The 15347-nt window shown below is 36.8% G+C and overlaps 1 protein-coding gene across 2 annotated transcripts in view; it reads right to left on the reverse strand.

The window, feature by feature from the left end:
• KLHL29 (kelch like family member 29) overlaps nucleotides 1-15347 on the reverse strand; it is a 155599-nt gene that overhangs the window by 139230 nt on the left and 1022 nt on the right. For both annotated transcript variants that reach the window (XM_039345890.1, XM_039345891.1), the window contains exon 2: nucleotides 14778-15320. In XM_039345890.1, coding sequence (XP_039201824.1) covers nucleotides 14778-15320 — 543 coding nt within the window. The remainder of the gene's footprint in view (nucleotides 1-14777; nucleotides 15321-15347) is intronic.

The raw sequence follows: 15347 nt of genomic DNA on the forward strand, positions 1-15347 counted from the left end.
ATTAAGAGTTCCATAAAGTTAGTCTTCATCTTTTTTGAACTTTCTCAAAGCTGAAGGAGCTGAAAGCTGTGGCATAGCTAAGCAGTAAAATAATTTCCCCCTGGATTTGAGAAACTCAGATATGACTGGTGCTATGAGATATTCATGAGGTTTCTGCAGCTAAACATGTTTGCCAAAGCATGCAACATTTTTATTAATATATAAAAATAAACACCAGCAGTACTTTATAATATATAATTTATTTCCTCAATTATCCTAATTTTCTTGCAAAGAGGAACTCCATTAGCTTTATTATATTTGTTAACTGTTAATGTATAAACATATCAAATTATTGTAGCAACTGAGAGAACGATGGCTGGTCTGAGCTTATATAATAATTATATTCCCCCATTTTTTTTTATCTAATCATTTAAACTAAAGCAAGTGGTAACAAATGCAAATCTTGTGAGTATTTTGTTAAAATAACAGCCAAGTAGAACTGTTTTTTAAATCAAAATGACTAGGTGCAAAAGAAAAGAAAATTATATGATGAACAGCAGACTTGTAAAATCTCTCAGAAATACAGGGCCTTTTTTAATGGTGCACCAGTTTGATTGCCATCCCCAATTTTTTTTATTGAATGCATCATCTCTGTTTAAAAGTTAAGATATGCATCTTTTTTCTGTTCTTACTTTTATTGTATTTTAATAGCTCTAAATGCATTTCAATTGTTTTTATTACAGATTTCTTTGGAAGGCCTTTTCATACGAAAAAAGGCATATACTGTAAATCTCTGCAAAGAAAGCAGCAGTAGTTCCACAAAGTTTTTCCCCCTGCACTTATTAGTATGTTTTCTTCATATCACAGCCAATATTATAACCATAGATTCCAGAGCGGGCATTTGAAAACCCTTGCCTACTATGACAAACCTTCTCTTGGCAATATACAGAGAGGGCACAAAATGACCGACTATGTCAAGCCATGCTTTGTTTAGCTGTGATTTCTTGAATAACCAAAACTGGCTGGATTCATGCAACATGCTAGGTGTAACTCATATCATCCACACTGTAGTTTCTTGCAAAGCATGAGTAACTATTGAGAGTTAGTTTACAGTGGCTGGGAGAGTGATAATGGGTTTCCAAACTTTCTGCCCCACGGATGTTTTTCAATATGCAGGTCAATATGAAGAATGTTCTTTGAAAGTAGAACGGAAGTTCTTAAGTGCTTAAGTACTACTGATGTAATGAAAAAAGAAAAAAAAAAGACTGTTTTCAGACTATATCAATGTACTGAACACATTAAAACAAAACACAGAACCCTAGCTGTTCTCGTGTCAATAGGAAGTTATTTCTGATACCATGTAGGCTGAAAGTTGCACCTCATAGATACAACACTTTCATTATTTCTTAATCAGAAATGATACTAATTATATCATCTGTCTTCATTATAAAAGCTAAACAAAACTTCACAGAGAACTGCCATTTAGTCAATTAACAGGTAATGACCCATAATACAAATTAGATTGAAATTTGGAATTACATTCATGTTTATCTGCTTCCCTGGCTCCCCTCAATTTTGTTCCTTTAGCGAGTGGGAAGAACAGTCTCGTCACTAATTCTTTTCCATTAATGGCTTCTTACAACCCTTGGGAACTGATCCAAAAACCAGGATAACTCAAATGAGAACAAAATTGACTTTTAAAAAGATCATTCAGTTCAGTGATGTAACCAGCTTCCTAAATCAATCTGCCACATTGGCAGGAATTAACTTGGCAACAGAACAAAAATTGCACATTGAAAAGATTGGCATTTTGAGCCACATAAGTATACCATACATGACGCCCATGCTTACAGCACCGTACTTATTTATATGCTTAGACTCTGCATATAATTTAGCTTTATCTTCCTATGACAGTGAAACTAACAACAAATATCTTGTACTGAAATCTGACTTTTGTGCAAACTGTTTTCTCACTAATCCTGGAGCAATTAAAATAAATTACTTCAATGAACAGGAACAGAGCCAAGGACATATTTAAAGTAACTCCAAATCTCCATGGAAAAATTGCTAGACATCCTTCATTCATGCTCCTTCCTCTGTCACAGACTCAAAGAGAACTAATTCCTAGGGAGACAAACACTTGGGCATACACATGTGAACACAAAGCACTTACACAAATTTTCAGTCAAGATCTGGACAAAGTTGGAAAGCATTACTGCAAACCTGATATATTTTTAAGGCCAAAACAACCTGATCTTGCACACAGTTCCTTCATTAAATCAACATATTTCTTCATATCCTTTTATTTTAGAGAGCATTTAAAAGAAATCCTATGAATTTAAATGTGATTTCCTTCTTGGCCATATTGTGATGTTAAATCTATTTCAATGCAATAGTTCCACTGACTCCTCATTAAAGATGACACATTTAAAGCAGAGATGAAAGCTGCAGCAGGAATGTTTCTCCCAAGTACACAGCTAGACAGGCAGTCTAAATATGCTTACACCTGCAGCTTTTGATATGTCTTTTTTAAAAAAATTTTTTTTTGCAAGATTCTATGTGTTTTACCATGATTACAATAGTAACTCAAACTCATAATAAAAATAACTATGATGTATTATTGACCTACTTTTTATTAAAGTTGGAAAAATTATAATTTCATTAAAATAAGTAAGATCAAGAAACAAATCAACCCCACTTGAGGTGCAAAGAACCAGATTCGAATTATTCTACTTTGGACACATCATGTGAAGAACTAGTTCTCTGGAAAATGCTCTAATGCTGGGAAAAGTAGAAGAAAAGAGAAAAAGATGGCCCACAGCAAGGTGGATGGACTCAGTTACATTGGGGATTGGTGCACTGCTGAAAGGCTTGAAAACTCAGGTTAAAAACAGATTGCCATGGAGAAAAATCTATGTGGTCGCTAAGACTTGATACAGACTTGATGGTACATAATCAACCAATCATCCATCAAATAAATAAATACTCCCCAAAGCTACTAAGAATTGTCAGGTATACCAAAATTGAAGGTCAAGCATGATGAAATATCCACTCTTTGCTCTGATGGTCAATTGCAGCAACATAGCCATTTTCCTTTTATTTTCACTAGTAAATTATACTATTGCTATGATCTTTATATCAGTGGCCCTGAGTTCCACAGTTTAATATATCTTATCAGTAAAACGTAATATATTGAAAATGCATGCTATCAATTTCATCTCCTTACCACACACTGAACAAATACATTCTGCTTCTGTTCTTTTCTTGAAGTTTTGTTTCAAGGCATAAAACATATGCCTCTAGGAATAATTATTTTGTTTTGCAAGATAACTCTTCTATTGCAGATGCACCTGTGGAATATTAAAAGACATCATTTTTCTGAAATAATATAGCTAAAAGGCTCTTTTGTTTATATATGTGGATTTCTGTGCTTATTTCAAATGCTCGGACTGAAGAAAAAATGAGGTAAATGTTTTTTTTTCATTTTGATAAAACTTTGAGATATCTTTATCTCTCAAAAGGCATTTTCTTTACCATTTCACCACTATAAAAGTGAATTAAAGAAACCCTTAATGGAGTAGAGCAAGAGGTCAGTTCTTGCTCTACACAGTATAGTAAAAAAAGAAAATGATTTTGTACAGAGGACTAAAATGTTTTTCTGTGAAGAGTCTCAGGCTTGCCCCCATATAATCATACATTGGTTGTTTGAGGGAAAATGCTATAAACCTCAGCAACACACAAATGCAAATAGTATTATATTGCTACTAGATCAATTATGAGATACATACCTATATTTTTTGTATCAGTGTGGCACTCTCAGAGGTGGCTTAACTACTGCTCCCAGCATTCTTCAGCATGCTGACTTTGCGCTGTAATTCAGCAATATCTGAAAAACTGTAATTCAGCAATATCTGAAAAACTAAAGCTTCCTAAACTCTCTTTTATATGAACCTCTCAACTTTAGCTTCGGAAATTCTTGCAGCCAACCTTTTCACCTCTTATTACGCTTTCCTCATACCACCATTTTAAAAGACACGCAGTCTATTAAAATGGTTGTTTCCAATTATAAACCCCTTGTTAAAAGTTCCAATGTACCGTAGCGCTCCGTAGTGTGATACCCTCAAATTTGACATCCTTCTGGGATGCCTGGCAGAAAAAGGGTTGGAAGATTCTAAGATGCTTCCCCAATTCTTCCTCAGAGATTGGTTACGAAACGTAAAAGCTGGAAGAATCATGTTCAGCCCCATGATATTAGACTGTAGCATTCCTCAGAGTTTGTCCCTGTTATTTAAAATTTACCTAAAACAAGGTAAGCTGGCAACCTCATCAGGAGATACAGAATATATTGCCATAAATATATGGATGACCTCTGCCCCTGCTTTTTTTTACAGCTGCTTCTATTAGGGAAGGTAAGGATAGCAGCAATGGGCCTGATGAGAACTAATAAAATAAGGCTTAAATCTGGACAAACTATGAATGCCAATGAAGGAGAATATTTGTAGCTCAGGGTTGAAATTATGAATGCTCCTCATCAGTACACTAACTTAGGAAGTCATTTCCAACATTTTTTGTGGGGGGAAGGGAGGGATGACCCCAAAATAAGCTCATAGTCCGGGGGTGCTTTGGAGGTTCATATGGTAGCTATAGCCAAGAATGCCTTTCCCAGCTTAACCTTTATGCATTAATTCCAAATGAGACCTACCGGTAGCTATGGTGATGCTTAGCTTTGTTGTCTTTGTCTTGAATTAATGCAAGATGCTCTACTTAAGGCCATCTTAGAAGGGATGCAGAAATTGTAGCTGTGAAAATGGTAATAACAGTTTTTATGCATGACTGTATTCTGTTCGTTTTAAGCAAACTTCAAAAAGTATTAATCCATTTTGCACCAACTGAAGTTTCTGAGTGGTTCTGCTTTCTGGGAGGCAGCCTCATGTAGAAGCTCTTATCCAGTTGTGTTGGGGATAAGGGTTTATTTGCCATGGCAAATTCCTTCTTCTCCTGGCAGCATCCTAACTATCACCCTAGTCCAGGGGTAGGCAACCGTGGCTCTTTTATGACTCATGGACTTCAACTCCCAGAATTCCCGAGCCAGCCATGCTGAGGGGAAAGGGAGAGGTTTCCAAGCTGAGCCTGCTGGCTCAGGAATTCTGGGAGTTGAAGTCCACGAGTCATAAAAGAGCCACGGTTGCCTACCCCTGCCCTAGTCAAACCTGGGCACAGGTTGCACTGGCCATGCATGGCCTCTACTTTCTATCCAGTAGTAGCTGTGAATCCATGCTCCCAAGCTCTAGACTTGTTCCTTTAGAATGGCATCTCTTCATTCAGAGTTAACATTGGAATTGGCAGAGAACCTCAGTGAAGAAACAGTACCAATTCTACTTACAAAAAAATACATTATAAAAGTAGAATTTGTAAATTTGTTAATTTCAGAGAAATGAAGGCAAAAGATTTATATTTCTGTTGAAACTAATATGGGTTTAAGTGCAGTATTTTCCTAACAAGATGCACCAATGTATTTAGAGCAAGGGTCAACAAATAGATTAGATCATGGATAGCAAGATAGTATAAATTGCTTGATGATAGATGGAAGAAATTAGCTTCATGGCTACTGTTGCTCTCATGGTATGCTATATCTTTGATAATTAGTTATTTAGAAAAGCAACAGCAGTTGGATGGTATTTCTTTTCCTTCCCCAAGAAGAATAAAAGGCTACCATTTAATTACTGAAGAGGAACAATATTATTTTTCTTCCTTTTAAAAAAATGTATCCTCCCAAGACTAATTATAAATCACAAGAGGATGATCTACTGTAAACATTCCTAATGTTGCATTTGATACATCAAATTATTTTTCTTTTTCTACATAAGGATATTTCTGAGGTGTAACCTGAAATATAATTCTGCTTGCATGAGTGACTTCTGATATGAAGCAAAGAACAAGAAAACATACTAAGCAAGAGGCATTGCTGGACAATCTGATGGGACATCTCGTGGAGAAAATTTATCTCCTTGGTTGCCAAGAAGCAGCACTGACTTGATGGCACATAATCAATCACTAGGCAATAGGAAAAAAGGATGTTGCAAGAGCATCCAAGGCAAAATCAGAACTTAAGTACAAAATAAGTAGCTAAAAATGAGCAAGTAACAATGCTCACAAGAATGCTTATGATGCAAAAAGCAACACAAAGCATTTTGATACCCTCTTGGGACACTGCAGAAACAAAACCTTGGCATGTGATCTTTTACACTAATCTGAGTCAATTCACTTAGATATAAACCAATTATCCACATCCTATACTGATTATGTGTCTTCAAGTTGTTTTTGACTCCTAGCCACCACATGGATAGATATTCTCTATAACAATCTATCCCTAAGCTATTTTTTCAAGTGTCCCAAAAGCACACTCTTTGCCGCTATAACTGACTCCATTCAACTTGCTATTGGTTGTCATCTTATTCTCTTTCCTTCTAGCTTTCCCAGTATTAGAACCTCTTCCAGGGACCCTCTGGATAATGTAACTGAAGCTGGACATAATCTGAGCCTGGTCATTTGTGCCTCAAGTGAGATTCATTCAATGGCCTATTGATTTGTTTTCTTGGTTGTCCAAAATATTTTCAACAGTCTTCTCCAACACCAAATTTCAGCGGTGTCAACAGTCTTTCTATCTTTTCTATTCTTTAATGTCCAACTTTGCTTGCATAGAATGTCACAGGGAATACAATGCCCCACGTGATTCTGGTCTTTGTAGGTATACAAAGGCCACTCCTGTTTTACTGAGTGCTAGTCTATGATATATTTCTTGACTGCTCGTTCCTCTCCACAGCCTATATAGTAATTTTAATTCTGATAAATGACTGACGGAATGCATGAAATGCTCCATCACAAAGGACTCTAATGGTGTAAAAAGGCAAAAAGTGACACAGGACAATCAATTTCAAATTGTACTTGATCATAAAATTCCTTATAAAATATCTTCTATATTAAGGCATGGAGCATAAAACACTAATCATCATATGGGACAACTAATTGATATAATTTGGTCACTGACTCACACTGAAGTCAAGAACTGTTCTTGCTATTTACAGTATGTCAGAGCATGCACAGTCTTATTATGCTGAGGTAACCCAGGAGTAAATACAGCAAACAGTGGTTTGTATTAAATGTGATTTATATCACACGCTATCCACATACACTAGGAACAAAATACATGATGACTCAGCAAACTTCAACACACAGCAATTACAAAAGGAAAGGGATGAGAGATAACACAGCAGCAAAAGCCTTCCCTTTTATACTCAGGCTCTTAAAGGGATACAGACCCCTGATGAGTCATTCCTAACATTATATCATTCATCTCACATTATACAGATAGCTTCTAAATCATTACCTTGACACAGTATTTCTTGACTACAAAATCAACAGATTCTTTGTTTTTTTTATGTGCTGGGTAGCAAACAGTGTGATCTTCTGATTTCAAGTGCCTAATTCCAGTACATTTCAATTTAATGATGCCTAAGATGTCAACATGTATTTATTTCATTTCATCTTTCTATAAGCATAAATTAATTATTCGATGGCTCATTGGACTCCAGTGATGTATGCCTGACTGTTACAGATTGATAGAGCAGGCTTGTTTTTTGCTCCCCTCAATTAAACAGTGACTTTCAGTACCTAGGAAGTGCACCTTAGCAATAATAGCAATAGCATTTAGGCTTATAAGCCACCACATTTATACCATTCTGTGGGCAGTTTACAATGTTAAGTATTATTTGCATATTGCCCCCAACAATTTGGGTCTTCATTTTACTGACCTTGAAAGGATGGAAGGCTGAGCTAACCTTGAGCCCTGCCAGGATCAAACTCTAGGCTGCGGGCAGAGTTTGCCTGCAATATTGCACCTTAAACACTGCACCACCAGGCTCCTCCTCCACTTTCTGTGTAATGCTGTATGCCCTCTGGAATGACCCACCCCAAGACCCATATGGTTCTACTCTAATAATAGATGGACTTGAAAATCTGGCTGTTTTTCAGATATTGGTGTAAGATGGATGGAACTCGCTTGTTTGTGATGTTCTACGTTTTATGGTGTTGTCTGGCCCTCTTGCAATTACTTTGTACCTATTCATCTAATTTGTTTGGTCTAATTTACCATATTTTGTTGTTATGTTGCTCTTTATTTTTGTGTGCTCAAAGTCTGTTGGAGTTTCATTGAAATTAAATTTTATTTATTTTATAAATATATTTAACTTATAGGAGAAATGACTTCACAGTTGGAACAATCAATCAGTGGAATGGCTTGTCTTCAGAAGTTGTGCGTGCTCCATCACTGGAGATTTATAAGAAGAGATTGGACAACCATTTGTCTGAAATCACACAGGTCTCCTATTTGATCAGGGGTTGCACTAGAAGACCTCCAAGGTCCCTTCCAACTCTGTTATTCTGTTAAATCTTTCACTGTGGTGAGCATTCCCATGTTTATGCTTCTTATAAGCTATGTTCTTTGTCTTTGCAGCTTCAGATTTTCTTTTCCTACATGTAAACATCAGTTATCTGTCTCCAGTATCTTCCTATATTTATTTATTTATGAGACTTATATACCGCTTTAAGTGCAAGCACTCTCTAAGCGGTGTACACCAGTAAGCAATGTATATATATATTTTTACATTGCCCCCAACAATCTGAGTCCTCATTTTTCCTACCTTGGAAGGATGGAAGGCTGAGTCAACCTTGAGCCGGTGAGATTTGAACCGCTGACCTGTATTGCTTTTGCCCAATACAGATGCCTGCTTGCTTTAGCTGGGCAACTGAAATGACTTGGGTGACCCTACTGAAGTTATATTCTTTTGCTATGCATTCCCAGCATTCTTTGCTCATCCTTCCCAAATCTATCCTCTCTCCCCTACCATGATGAGGCAGCACAGCAGAGTGTTGGGTGGTAGAGTGTGTGGAGAGAACAAAATAGAATACAATAAAAACCTAACACATAATAACAATCCTTCCCGACACTTTAACCAGCCAAGAGAACAAAGGTCAGGTCCACAAGTGGCAAAGCTAAAAACCTTGTCTACTTCTTCTGTATGCACAGGATCAAAAATCTCAGATAACATCACAGGATGCTACCTCTGATATCTCAGTGGACCCTGTCTATCCAGCTGTCAAAGTGAATGCAAGCAATTTGATCCATAAAAGGATCAGCCAATTAATCACAACTTGCCATCCAGACTATCTCTTCCAAGTAGGGAGTGCACCTCTAAATGGTTCAGTTGGTTGGCATTCCTCAGCTGCAATAAAGCAAAGACGTAATTTTGCTTTGCTGCCATAAAGTTGGCTTCAATTTGAGCTCATGCTCATATCTAATCATGCACGCTTCTTATCCTCCACCAACAATGCCCCAGGCATCTCTTTACCCTCTTGATCATCCAGAACTCCTCAGAGATTTGGCAGGAGCAGAGGATGCTCAGGAGCAATCTTCTCTAGTGCCATCTTTGCTTTTTCATTCCAGAAGCTAACAAAGCATTCAACTGAACCGCTCTTTTATTGGCAGTCTGTCAACTACCTACCATCACAGTTTCAGTTATTTAAATTAATCCCCACCTCTGGAGATTTTATGTCACAAACACACACACACACACACACACAAACACTAAAAAAAAATACCAAGAAAATATAGTGAGCTAATGATGTAGCAAGAGCCTGCAATTCACTGGGTCAGAAATGTGAATATACCCAGCTTGTGGTGCTTCAAGAGATGAGGAACCAAATAAAATGTTTATGATTGAAATGTTCTTGGAATTTAAAATGGGAATATGCATATGGAACTGGTTTACAGGTAACATGGACATTGGAGAATCTATTTTAAGAAGGGATTTTTTTAATTTAAGAAGTATATATAAATTATTTCAGTTGCTAAAATAGGTAAGAAGCAAAGAGGTTTTAATCTCTGGCCCTGTCTGCCAAGGTCTGGAGAGCCATCTGTATTCCTCTTTTTGCGCCCTCTCTCTCTATTTATTATTATTTATAACCAACAGTTTACATGCATTAAATCAGGGGTACCCAACCCTCGGTCCATGGACTGGCACCGGGCCAAGGCATGCCAGAAACTGGTCCGCGCAAACAAGCAAAGCCCCATTAGCGGGATGCAGGCACTACATGAAACCAAATCCCCTCCAGTCCGCAGAAAAAACCTCTCTCCATGGAACTGGTCCCTGGTGCTCAAAAGGTTGGGGACCTCTGCATTAAATGATCATTGGGTCTAGCTGCCTCCCACAGTACTTTCCTTCCTATTTATGCAAAGATACGTCAATTTAGATAAAATTCGTATTAAAAAAAGACAAGTGAACTTTGCCATCTGCACTATTTATATTCAACAGATAAAGCTATTCTCATCATAGAGAGTAACCTATATAGCTGCCTATCATAGTGGTCTTCAGTCTAGCTGGCTCAGGAATTTTGGGAGTTGAAGTCCACGAGTCATAAAAGAGCCAAGGTTGCCTACCCCTGGTCTAGATGATACCGCTCACCAGCTAATTTATTGTTTGGGGACCACTACAAAAATGAAGAAAATAGTGGCCATGCTTTCCCCTCCCTCCCTCCCTCCCTCTCCCTAAAAGAAAACCATAACCATTTATATAGGTGGACAATAAACCAAAATGTTAAACTAAGCACTGAGGCAAAAAAGATTGGAGACCTCCAGCCTCTTATGTAGATGTTAAAGAAAAAAACAGCTGAAACCTACTTGATGGAGCAATTGGAAACAAAAAGAAGTACAAAGGAACACTCCCGCTCTAGTTTATTTGATAGATTCTCCATTTTTCCACAGCAGAGAATATTCAGGGCAGCTAATAAAATCTAAAGAAAATCCCCAAAGTGTTAAAAACATTGATAAGTTTACAATTACATGAGTTACAAAAATATTTAGCAAAAGAGTTTCCAAGACCCTCCAACAATTGTCAATGTACACTGGTTACGAAACGCCTAAATGGTGATAGTATAACTGTGGGGCACCACAACAGTCGTAAAGGGAAGAATTGGTGACGGAGTTGCTTTTTCTACACTAATGCAACTGATGTAACTTTTAATGGTTGCTAAACAAGGCAGTTGGTAAGCAAGCAGTACCTGTACACCACTCAACTCAGAAGGTTCTTGAAGAGGATTATATATGTATCCAAAAGTTCTTCCATACAAACAACACATACACACAATAGATAACTGAACGTTTTCCTTTCTAAAGGATATTTTCATGGTTGGTAAAATGAAATGTGAGTTTTTGGAGGAGAGACTTACAGGGTTGCTGGGAATATACTATGTATCAAATATTAACCACTAGATTCCAGCTTTTTGTTGTTCTGTTGGAAAAATGAGTTATTCTCACAACACAAATGTAAGCTTCATTCGGGACAGAATATTTAATGTAATAGGAAAGAACTATGATCCTAATGATGTTGCCCATTAAGACGAAATAGACAAACAGTCAAACATATCTGAAGGAATCACCAGTTTGATTTTAGCAGCTCATACAAGTGTTTGATTAATAATTTCTAAGCACACTGTATGTGAACTATTGCATTTCCTCACAGTTTTGAAAAAAATGCTTCAAGTACTGTCCTTAAAATTATTCAGCTTATTAAATAATTCCCTAGAGCAGCCGATTAGTCTAATTTTAGTGGGAATTGAAACATAATTTTATCTAATGTTGTTATCTAACAGTGGGATAAATTACATTTAAAATAGAGGCACAAAATGGTAGAAACTTAAAAATCTATCTCTACGGCACCTGAAAGATTTTGTGACACAATATTCTACAGGCCCCAATGATATTAACCCAATGTTTTTTCTCAGTCTCTCTAGTTTTCAGGCAACTTCAGAAAACAAAGAAAACTGGGCTTAATTTTCCATGCAGTTAGTGATGGCAGAATCTCTTTTTAGGAGCATAAATATTAGTTCAAGTCACATAAAGCTGCTTTTACTTTACCTTTAGCATTTTCTAGTGGTGGTGGTATAAAAAAACTGAGCATCATTGAGAAATAACTTTTAAGCATTTTATAAAGGAGAGAAATAAGTAAATATTCCAATAATTGCATCAATACAATTCTAATTTCCTAATATATATAATAGGAAAATATTGTTAAAATAATGTAGCAAGCCTAAACATTTAAATACTTAACATATCTAAAAATACTTCGCACCATCACTAAGAAACCAATTAAATTCTCAACTCACATATATTCTGATAATAAAGAATATTTGAAGCAAATTAGATGAAACAAAAAAGCTTAAGTTCCACTTTTCAATGGAAAAACACTGACCTATTGCAAATGGGATATCCAGTAAATTCTTCTGTTTTGCGCTGATATTATTTGCAATGTATTTGTTTACTTATAAACAAATATTCTATTATAAAATAGAAATAGCTTATGACAAAAATACTTGAGTGCATTCTAGTGGAGATCCTACAGGAATACAACTCTTCTGAATGAAACATAATTAGGAAAAACAAAATGTGCAATTTTAAATCAGTTCCCTAATAATGTATAAAACATCAATATCTCACGTTTTGACTGGCAAGACATATTCTTTTGAGAAATTGCAAATCAGCTGTACTATACTGGAGTAGACTGTCAAATGATAAAATAGGGAAGCTTGCTTTTCTATATGAGATGGGAGAATAATAACTGAAAGACTATGAAAAAAGTCAAACTTCCTTATAATGCATAATGGAATTCATCCCAAATAAAGGAGAAAATCTCTAAAAATTAGCGGAAACATTTTTGTTTGTATCCTTAAACCGTAACTCTCCCCTTTGTGGAGAACATGCAGTGAGTCACATACAAATCTGAAATTAATCAGAACTGAAAAATGCAAAACACCAAGGCGGGATATTAAACTACTCTCTTTATGAATTCAAGATAATTTATATTAAGGTTTTCATTCTAAACATGGCTTAAGTATAGAGCCCAGTTATGAAATTGAAGATTTCTTCTTATTTAACTAGATTATAAATTTACTTGTTTGATGTTAAATCTGACAAGTGCAATTATAGCTTCAAAGTACATGCTTTTAAGGAGGAAAGGAAATGAATCCTTCAATAAATAAATATATAAATTACTTTTGCTTTCAGGCATTGGTATATGAATTCTTCAATCTCTCTTTACTATTAAATGAGGGAAAATAGATGGGGATGACTATAAACAAGGAAGCTAGTAAAATATAATTCATGAGAAAACAGTCACCTGCCCTATAATTTATGACCATAGATAAAGCTAAAACTGTCGTTGGTTAAAGTGAATATTGGCTCCATTTCACCGTATGGGACACCATCTAGGTATGGATTGGAAGGATGAAAATGTCTGTTTTAGACCTTCTGACAGAAAGGGCTCATCTCATTTTGGTAAGCTTAGCCCAAGAACCTAGAAGAGGAAAACTAGCTTAAAATGGTTCCAAAACATGAATCTTAAATCTTTGTATTTCTGTCAATTTTTTAAGAACAGTCTCCAGAAAAAAATGGAATTATTCTGATGCTCAGGAACAGTTTTCATGAATTATATATTAGCATTTGAATTTTGTCAGCAAGGCATTTTAATATTTGAAAGATCCTCTCTTATGAACTGTTGAGATAGTTTTTCAATCTTATTAACTTTCCTGCTTTTTTCTACTAAAAATAATCTTTAAAAGCTTAAAAACTACAATGAAGAACTTGCCAGTAAATACAATATTCTCATGTATCCATAAAAACCCTCAATATAAGGGTCTAAACTTTAAAAAATTAATTTAAATATCTGGCTCTTTATATTTTTAAAAGGAGAAATTACTTGTCTTTCACATTGTTAGATATATTTTTTAGTGGTACAGCACCCACACCCACAATAATCTCACATATACATGGACACACACAACACGATCTTTCCATCTCCAAATAGTGTGTTGGCACCTGTATACTTTTCCCCTTGACAGATTTAAAATTGGCCTACATCCAGAAGTTGATCCATTTGGGACAGAGCAAAGGGTTACCACACACACACAGCATATAAATCTGATTTGATTTTGCCCATTTGCTGATTCCTTGCCCTCTTGATTTCCTAGGGTCAATCCAAACAAGATTGGATGCAAACCTAATTCTTTGCACTAGGAGACTTTCCCATCCTGCTGCTGTTAGGCACAGAGAGTGTGGTAGTTTCACATAGGTTCATTTCAACTATGCTATGTGATGCCCTCTCTGATTGGCAAAACCATGGGATGTCAATATTCTTTTTTTTCCCAGGCTGATTAATCTATCTAGTACCCAGAGCTGATTGGAACATCAACCAAAATCTTCTAAATGTTAAAAAGAGAAAAATTCTGACACTTCATATGAAATGGCATCTCAAAAAGCACAACAAAAGCCAGAAATATGGTGGTGTGACTTATAAGAAAGTGCTTCTCAAGAGAAATAAAAGAAAATCCATGGCAAAGAGCAACAGCAGTCTCAGGTGCTTTAATTGGTGAATCTCTACTTATTTAAGATACTTTGGAAAGTGTCATTCAGTACCAAAATAAGCACATTTCCCCCCCCCCCCGTCTCCTTGGAAAAGCCAGTTTATCATCTTTAATTCATGAAAAGCTACCTTAGATACAAGGCAAATAAGCAGATGCCAGAGTGCTGGTACAAGACTGTCAGCATGATAGATGCTTTAATTGGCAGGACTTCCTCTTGTTCAGGCTGCTGGCAGAACTTCAATATTACTATCTATTACCCTCCACAAAGTGGACATATCCTTGAAGGTACCGATCACCAAAAATGTGAAGAGTTTGGGCTGACTTACCTTTTGGATGCCAGGGATCTGTAAATTCGTATTTCCCCACACCAACAGTCCGTAGCATCTGCACCCCATTTGTGTTGTCCTGATTGCCCGTCGGGTTAGGAGGAAGCTGAGGAGCAGCCTGCCCATTGGTGGCTGGAACACTATTAGGTAGGGCAGCTGAAGGCAAAGCAGGTGGTGGTGGAGGCAGGATAGGACAAGTCATGTGACCATTCCCTACTGCCCCATGGCCTGGGTGAGTCACCTGACCAACCCCAGTCATAGAAGACATAGTAATGGGCTGACTGTTTGTGTACAAAGGCTGGCTTTGCAGATTCACAACCATGTTACTGAGAGGCCGTGAAGGCTGCTGCGGAAGCTGGTAATGAGCTGGCATTAATGGAAGCTGGGGGGTAACATGTGGAGGGAGTGAGGGTGTGACTCCAATAACAGGGGCTTGGACGTTGACTGCTGGGCTGAAGGTCGGTGGCTGATTCATCCCATAAGAATGAGTTATAAGAGTTGGTTGGCTACCTGCTGCAACTGTTGTAACCCATGGAGCTGTACCTGGAAAAAGGAAAGCTAGCAATAAGA

Source organism: Crotalus tigris, unplaced genomic scaffold, assembly GCF_016545835.1.
Source record: "Crotalus tigris isolate CLP2741 ecotype Arizona unplaced genomic scaffold, ASM1654583v1 scf7180000017980.1470182205:1502881, whole genome shotgun sequence".
Taxonomy (NCBI): Eukaryota; Metazoa; Chordata; class Lepidosauria; order Squamata; family Viperidae; genus Crotalus; species Crotalus tigris.